Below are 8628 nucleotides of genomic sequence, written 5' to 3'. Positions count from 1 at the left end.
GGTGGAACTACAGTCGCAGTGGCACGGCCAGCATGACCTCGCAGAAAACAAGCGGCATTCTCTCTCTCTCTCTCTCTCTCTCTCTCTCCCTCCGGCCGGACGCGCGTTCCCACAGGAACAGAGGCGGGTCCGGTAGTGGCGGCGGTGACACGCTGCGGGGCGAAGCACGCCCACCGACACACTGTCCACCAATCCGGCGACGCGACGCCTTTTGTCTCGCAAGGGCCGTCGGCCTTGAAACCTTGAAAACGCACCGAAAGTCTTCCCGGAACGACCGCGCCGCCATTTCTCACCCGTTTTCGCACGAACCGTATGCCGGCACACTGTCAAGCCCTTTAACCCCCTCCCCTCCCCACTGCATTGTTCGTGCGCCCGGCCGCCCGCCTCAAAGGGCGTTTAAAATTTTCCTGATCAATCGCGAGCGATGTATACAGTATATTTTCCGAAGGATGCTCACGACCGCAGAACCGGCTCTCGGTGCGGCTGGCGCGCTGCTCGCGTCTCGACAGGTTGTAAGGAACTGTTCCCTCTGTACAAAACTGCCCCGGGGAGTGTACGGCCCTCGTTGACGTGAAAGGGGAGGAGTGGCTTTTTCCCTTTTTTTATTTTCTTGCGCTCCTCTTTGCGGCCGCCGTTCGTAAGTATACGTGTCGATCTCACACGTTTGCGGTGATGAGAAACGGCGCGTTCGCGTTCCCTCCCCGGTTCCTCGTTGGCGGCCATGTGAATATATTCTCGCCAGCACGGGGAAACGGACGGGAAATTCGCGTCGAACTGTGCCGTCGAGAACGTGGATTTGGGCCCGGCAAGCTGGACGGGGCCGATGAGAGCGCTTGCGCGGCGCAGCGTCGGCCGAGCCAACTAACTAAAACTCGAATGGCCCCTGCTCAGCCCAGCGGCCGGCAGCCTCTGCCTCACCGGCCGGAGCGCATACCTAAACTGGCTGCCCCGACTCCGCTCCGCTCCGTGCGTCAACTACCGCACTTCCTCCGCCTCGCCCGCTCCTTCCTCGGCCTGCTCCTCCTCCTCCTTTAGCAGCCCTCCGCTCCCCACCGCCTTCCTCTCCTTGTTCTTCGCCCGGGTGGCTGCGGCGGCGGCCGGCCGCGTCTGCTGCAGCAGCGCCGTGCTGCGGGCGGCTGCGGGGCGCTGCGGGGCCACCGCCGCTGCACTGCAAGGCATGGCGGTGCCGAAGAAAGGCGCGGAGTGGGGGCTGGCTGCCTGCCTGCCTGGCCGGCTGGGCACGCCGCCGACAGAGAGAGCCACTTACCACGGACCGGCCGGCAGAGAGAGACAGAGACAGCGACGGCCGGCTAACGAGGGGGGCAGAGAGAGAACGCGAGAGGCCTGCTTGTTGCTTCTTGCTGGAGCCGCGGCGGCGCGGCTGGCGCGGCCGGCCGTCAGGAAGGCAGCCGGGCGAACGGCTTGCCGAACGGCCTGCCGGCTGCAGCGGGCGAGCGGACGGCAAGCCGCGCCGACAGGCAGACAGACCGAGCAAGGCCACGGCCAGCGGGAGCAGCGCCCGGCCCGGCCCGGCGGCCAGACCCTGCAGCCAGTCCGCGTTTGAGAGCCGCACGAGGCAGACGCGCTGCTGGAGCTCGCCACGCACGCGCCCTGGATTACAGTGCAGAGCGAAACTCCCAGTCAGTCACCTCGACACGCTGCGTGACACGCTGCGTCGCGCGCGCCGACCGTCACAAAATCGCGTGTGTTGCCCGCTCCTGGATTTTTGTGCTGTGTGTGAAAACTCGTGCTGTGACAAACCTGTGGATACCTTGTCAGTGCAGTGAAGTGAACCGGGTTTCGCGAACTGAAACCCACTGTGTGTGCCCTCTTCCACGCCTACCTGGATACATGGCCGTGGCTCAGTGCAGTGCGTTGTGATTGGATTACGCGTCAAACAGTGCTCCAGAATGCTTCTTGTGCAAAAGTGCAGCTGACGAATGGACAGTAGTGCAAATGGCCGGCGTCGCTAACGACAGACGAAACCGGCCGTCATCGAGGAGGAAGCGTCGCCCGAGCGCCTAGTGTCCCGGTGGCCTCCCCGCACCAAAATGCAGGCCAACGCATGCACCCTCTTCCTGGGGGCGCTCCTCAGCGTGCTGTCCTTGAGCAAGGCGCTGAGGTACCAGGCGCCCGACGAGTGCAAGTGGGTCATCATCAACGGCAGCCGCAACGACAACGCCTCCGAGGAGGCGCCGCAGGCCGAGGAGGGCGTCTCGCTCACCTGCAGGCTGCGCACCATCAACAGCGAGCTGGAGAACACCAACTTCAGCGTCATCCAGGCCCAGCACACCATCAAGCTGCGCCTCGAGTGCAGCGACGCCCTGTTCTTCCAGAGCTCGCTCAGTTCCGGCAGCTTCCGCTCCCTCGTCGAACTCCGGGACCTGGAGATCGAGTTTTGCAAGATTGGCAATCTGTCGTCCGGCGCGTTCGCGGGACTGCGGGATCTGAGAAATCTCACGGTTCGCACGCACAACACCGACTGGTCGTCCATGACCATGGACATCCACGGCCACGCCTTCAACGAGGACATGGGGCGGCTGGAGCGCCTGGACATGAGCCAGAACAACATTTGGCACATGCCGGAGGGCGTCATGTGCCCCCTGCACAGCCTGGAGTTCCTGAACCTCACCAACAACAGGCTCCGCAGCGTGGCCGGCTTCCAGTTTGGCGCCACCGTCGCGTCCGCCAACCTGAACCCGTCGCAGCGCTGCGGCGGCAACATCAAAGTGTTCGACCTGTCCAACAACAGCGTCGAGACGCTGCCCCCTGCCGCGCTGTCGGGGCTTACCCGCCTGCAGTACTTGAGCTTCGAAGGCAACGGCATGGCCGTGCTGGCCGACAGGGCCCTGGAGGGCCTCGTCTCGCTCCACGTGCTCAACCTGGCCAACAACAAGCTGGTCACCCTGCCGCCCGAACTGTTCGCCGACACCCGGGAACTGAAGCAGCTGTACCTGCAGAACAACTCCATCAACGTGCTGGCGCCCGGACTTCTTGGCGACCTGGCACAGCTGGCCTGGCTGGACTTGTCCAGCAACGAGCTGACGTCAGAGTGGGTCAACGCCAACACTTTTACCAACCTCGTGAGGCTGGTGGTGCTGGACCTCTCCCACAACCGCATCAACAAGCTGGAGGCCGCCGTGTTCAGAGACCTCTACGCGCTGCAAGTCCTGAAGCTGGAGGACAATGCCATCTCCTCCATCCCGGAGAACACCTTTGCCTCCCTCTACAATCTCCACACGCTGATCCTGTCGGACAATAAGCTCACTACCATCCATAGCTACACATTTAATGGCCTCCTCGTCCTAAGCCTATTATCTCTTGAGAATAACGACATTGAAACCATCCACCCCGATGCCCTGAAGAATTCGTCGAGCCTGCAAGACCTGCACTTGAACGGCAACAAGCTGTTCGAGGTACCCGCTGCCCTCAAGGATGTGCCCACACTGAAAACACTCGACTTGGGTGACAACCACATCGCCAGTGTGGACAACACAACCTTCGCCAACCTGCAGCACGTGTATGGACTGCGCCTGACCGAAAACAACATCGTCAACATTTCCAAGGGCGTCTTCGACAAGATGGCGTCCCTGAAAATTTTGAACCTTTCGTTCAACAAAATTCGAAAGGTCGAGTCCGGTGCATTCGACGGAAACCTCAACTTGCACGCCATTCGTCTGGACGGCAATTACCTGACGGACATTGCCGGGCTGTTCGCCAAGTTGCCTAACCTGCAGTGGCTCAACATCTCCGACAACCAGCTGGAAGTGTTCGACTACTCGCTCATCCCCACGGGCCTCAAGTGGCTGGACATCCACGCCAACCAAATTGCCGTCCTGGGCAACTACTTCGAGATTGAGAGCCAGCTGCACCTGAGTACTTTCGACGCCAGCTCCAACAAGCTGACCGAAATCACGGGCAGTGCCATCCCGGACAGCGTCGAATTTCTGTCCCTGAGTGACAATCTCATCTCCAAAGTGCAGTCGTACAGTTTCTTCAAGAAGCCTAACCTGACTCGCGTGGATTTGTTCGGCAATCGGATCACGAGTCTCAACCCCAACTCGCTCCGCATTTCGTCCGTGCCCGCCAATCGCCCCCTGCCCGAGTTTTACATCGGTGGCAACCCTTATGAGTGTGACTGTACCATGGACTGGCTGCAGAAAGTGAACACAGACAATCGTGCGCGCAACCAGCCAAAGCTCATGGACTTGGACAGCATTTACTGCAAACTGCTGTACAACCGCGGCCGCAGCTACGTCCCCCTCGTGGAGGCCGCGCCGTACCAGTTTTTGTGCCGCTACGACTTCCACTGCTTTGCGTTGTGCCATTGCTGTGACTTCGACGCGTGTGATTGTGAAATGACCTGCCCCACCAATTGCACCTGCTACCACGACCAGTCCTGGTCTGCCAATGTGGTGGACTGCAGCAACGCGGGCTACGTGGAAACACTGCCGGACCAAATCCCGATGGACGCCACACAGCTGTACCTGGACGGCAACAACATCCACACAGTTGGCAGCCATGCGTTCATCGGCCGGAAGCGCTTGAAAGTGCTGTTCTTGAACGGCTCCAATGTGGAGATCATTCACAATCGCACGTTCAACGGCCTGAAGAATCTGGAGCTCCTGCACCTGGACAACAATGAGATCCGCGAGCTGCGGGGCCACGAGTTCGAGGGGCTGGACAGCCTGCGCGAGCTGTACCTGCAGCACAACAAGATCACCCACGTGCACAACGGCACCTTCGCCGGCCTGGGCGAGCTCCACGTGCTGCGCCTGGACCACAACCGCATCGCCCACTTCGCCGTGTGGGAGTTGTCATCGTCGGCCTCCCTCATGGACGTGACCCTGGCCGCCAACCCCTGGTCCTGCGACTGCGAGTACACCAGCCGCTTCCGCGACTGGCTGCAGGTCGCCGACGAGGTCGTCACGGACCTGTCCAACATCCGGTGCCTGTACAACGCCCCCACAGTTGGCAGCAATGCCACTGGCTTCGCCGAGGAGAAGAAGGAGGCTGAGGACGGCTTCCTCATCATCTACGACAACTCGTCCAACTGCGTCACCAGGACTACCAACTACAACTTCACGGAGAGCGTGAACGGCAACTACACTGCCAACAAGACTGTGATCCAGCGCCAGGTGATCCAGGACTACATGCCACTGCTCATCGCGACCCTGGGCGTGTTCCTGGTCATCATCCTCCTCATCCTGGTGGTGTTCGTGTACCGCCAGGAGATGCGAGTGTGGTTCCACTCGCGCTTCGGCGTCCGCCTCTTCTACCGCAAGAGCGACCTCGAGCTGGACGACCGCGAGAAGCTCTTCGACGCCTTCATCAGCTACAGCTCCAAGGACGAGGCCTTCGTGGCGGAGGAGTTGGCACCCCTGCTGGAGCACGGCGACCCCTCCTACAAGCTGTGCCTGCACTACAGGGACTTCCCTGTGGGCGCCTTCATCGCGGACACCATCGTGCAGGCGGTGGAGTCCTCGCGGAGGACCATCATGGTGCTCAGCGAGAACTTCATCAAGTCCGAGTGGTGCCGCTTCGAGTTCAAGTCGGCGCACCACCAGGTGCTGCGGGACCGCAGGAAGCGCCTCATCGTGGTGCTGCTCGGGGAAGTCCCCCAGAAGGACCTTGACCCCGACATCCGGCTGTACCTCAAGACCAACACCTACTTGCAGTGGGGTGACAAGCTTTTCTGGGAAAAGCTGCGTTTCGCGCTGCCGGATGTGCCCAACAATCAAAGAACTAGGCATGGCTCAGGACGAGTCAGCAATCATAGTAATAGTAATCATCATCATGTCATGCATCATCATGTGCACAGACACAATAATCATAACCACAATCATAGTCACCATAATCATAATACACACATTCCACCACACATACCGCACAATGCACACAATTTGCACAATCCACATAACACACTGACGCCCCAAAATACAATCAGTCCTCAAAATACTCACGTGGCACAACATTTACACAACCAACATCCTGTAACGTTACAAACTCAACAAAACCAGCAACAACATTCTCGGTCAGTCGCAATACATATCTAATGTGTGTGTGAGTGTGTGTGTGTTTGTGTGAAGTGAATCGTGTTCCCCGTTCGGTGCAGTGACCTTCCATGGATTAGTGTGTCCCACAGTGCAATGTGATAATTCTGTAAGTGTGCTCTATTTTGTGTGACAGTGTAGCTGTGCTCAAAATTCAGAATCTTTACCAGTGATAGTATACTGCACAGCCCTGTAAGCTGGTCCTCTAGGATTGCATTAGTGTTACATTGTATGGATTGTCATGCATCCGGATGTCAAAATGTGATAATTAGTTTTAAGAAATTGTTCAAAGACATGTTAATAAAAGTGTTAAAATGTAAATAATCTTTGTTTTGTACAGTTTCATTGTGAAATCTTGATTGACTGTGGCTGTAGCCAAAAAGTGTATAAAGCTCCTTTAGAAATGCAAATATTGTAAAAATTGCATAGTGTATTATAAATAAATTTTCAAATTATAATTTATTCTAAGTGATATATATTTTATACAAAGGAGTGCTCGTTGTTTTTTTTGCTTGTGATGTTGGTGCTATTCAGGTTTTTATACCATTACCTCGATCAGGCATTTTCCAATGAAAGGATAGCGAAAAATTTCTTGCCTAGCTTTTTAACAGAGTTTCAATGGTACCCAAGCCTACTCCATACTTTAGAAAGAACTGACCTTGCCATGTGTAAATGTAATGTAAGCTTTTCACAAAAGACTGAACCTGCTTGAAATTTTAAGTATTTCAAGTAATATTTGTAAAAGCCTCTGTGGTTTATAGGGTATCAAAGTCATGTTAGAAATTTCTGTTTGAAAGCTAAAATCTAGTGAAGGACTTATTTTTGTTTACCTTTCATCGCGCACTATCAAACTTTTGTAATCGATTTTTTCTAAACGTTTCTACTTGTTTGGGTTCAATTGCGTCCAAAATTTTGATCGAACTGTAATCATAATTTAAATACGCTTATACATATGATTGTTATTTATTACTGTTTTGGGCGCAATTGAACCCATGTTCTCTGTGCGTGCAGCCTCATTTTAACCTGTACTACTGTTGTTGAGACCTAAATTCTTACTATTGTTACCCAGCGACAAATTTAAACTGCCTGTCGAAATCTGAATAAATAATATGTTAAAAAATTTAACCTCCCGATTTGTCATTTTCCTTGATCAAAGAAAGAAAGAAACGGAGAGAGAAAGAACGAAAGGAAAGAAAGCAAAATATGAAAAATAAGAAATTGGAGAAAGAAATTTGAATGAATTCACAAACAAGATTACACACACAGCAAATGAAAGACAAGCAGTACACAGTAAAGAAATGGAGAAAAAAAATTATGAGAAGTCTTAATTTATTGAAGTTATTCGCACGAGCTAAAAGTAATTCAAACTGGATAAAATATCACAAGAAAATTTTTCACAGCCCAGGTTTGAGAAAAACGCCAGTAGAAAAAGTAAGAGTGAGAAGTGGGAGGGGTGGCACGTCACAGGAGTGGTCTCTGCCTCACCTGGCCTGGCTGTGCCTGGCTGCTCCGGCGAGGGCTGGGCCTGGGGACACTATTGTGAGAATGCAGAGCGGCAAGACGCACAAGGGACCCTTATTCTTTCCATGAAAGAGCGCCATCAAGATCCAATAAGACGCCAATAAGGACACTGCCTCGCCTCTTTGTGAATCCGACCAGCTGCAGTCATAGCTCGCTAGGCACCAAGGAATTCTGACCCCGTCCCGGTTGGGCTGAAAAAAATTGTCTCGTCCCCACACCGGAATAGACGGCTTTTCCTTGAGACTGATTAGCCACTTAAACATGGATTAAACCCAGGCAGCTGATAAGAATCGGTTTTGTACGTGACGTCGTGCGGTTACGATTTCCATGAAAGGGGAAGGGGTGGGGATAACACGGGGAACCTTTTAAATTTACACGCCAAATGGCCAGCCATTTTTGTTGATATCACTTTTTTTTGGGTGGAGAGTGGAGTTACAGGCTTGCTGAAACCGAGGTGACATGCAGAGGAGAAGAAGACTGCTGTAAGGTGAGGAATGTCAGAGAGTGACTGGGGCGGGGTGCACACATTTTGGGCCAAAATTAAAGCCCCAGCCGGGTCATTTGGTCCGTTTGATCGAATGATGGCATCACGTCCACGGCCCTTGTTCGCTCACACTCACCCGGTTATCATCTCGGCCAGCGGCTTCGTGGGCCTCGGCCCCGCCAGGCCCCGCCAGGGCCCCGCCGTCGAGCTCGGCCCCGGCTACCCTGGCGCAACTCTCTGCAAACATGATCGGAGCCGGTGGCAGTAAAATCCGATCCCAAAGTCGCAATGTAAACAGGGCCGTTCCGTTTTCCAGCGGAGACAGCTTCATTGCTTGCCCGGCTGCCTTTGGCTGCCTTTGCTTGCCTGTCAGTCGCGTCCGCCAATCACGGAATATCTCGCGAAACGCAAAAAACGAGCCGGGATCAGTTTCTAGGGGGTCAGTGACTCGCCTGGCCGTGCGCTGTGCGCGCCGTGAGGCAGCATCAACATTTCATGGCGCTGCCCGTGCTGCCCTACATGGCCCCGCCTTTTCCCCCCCTCCCTCTTTCGCGCCAAAATAATCGCGCC

General features: G+C 55.1%; 1 protein-coding gene across 1 annotated transcript; it reads left to right on the top strand.

Moving 5' to 3' along the window:
• The first annotated feature begins 1568 nt into the window (after positions 1–1568).
• On the top strand, positions 1569–7178 carry LOC117652501 (toll-like receptor Tollo). The gene has a single exon (XM_034397459.1). The coding sequence runs from the start codon at positions 2052–2054 to the stop codon at positions 6054–6056; it is 4005 nt and encodes a 1334-aa protein (XP_034253350.1). The 5' UTR covers positions 1569–2051; the 3' UTR covers positions 6057–7178.
• Positions 7179–8628: the final 1450 nt, after the last annotated feature.

This window comes from Thrips palmi, unplaced genomic scaffold, assembly GCF_012932325.1.
Source record: "Thrips palmi isolate BJ-2018 unplaced genomic scaffold, TpBJ-2018v1 HiC_scaffold_7, whole genome shotgun sequence".
NCBI classification, from domain to species: domain Eukaryota; kingdom Metazoa; phylum Arthropoda; class Insecta; order Thysanoptera; family Thripidae; genus Thrips; species Thrips palmi.
Note: the sequence above shows the minus strand (reverse complement) of the source record. Positions and strands in the feature narration are given on the sequence as shown.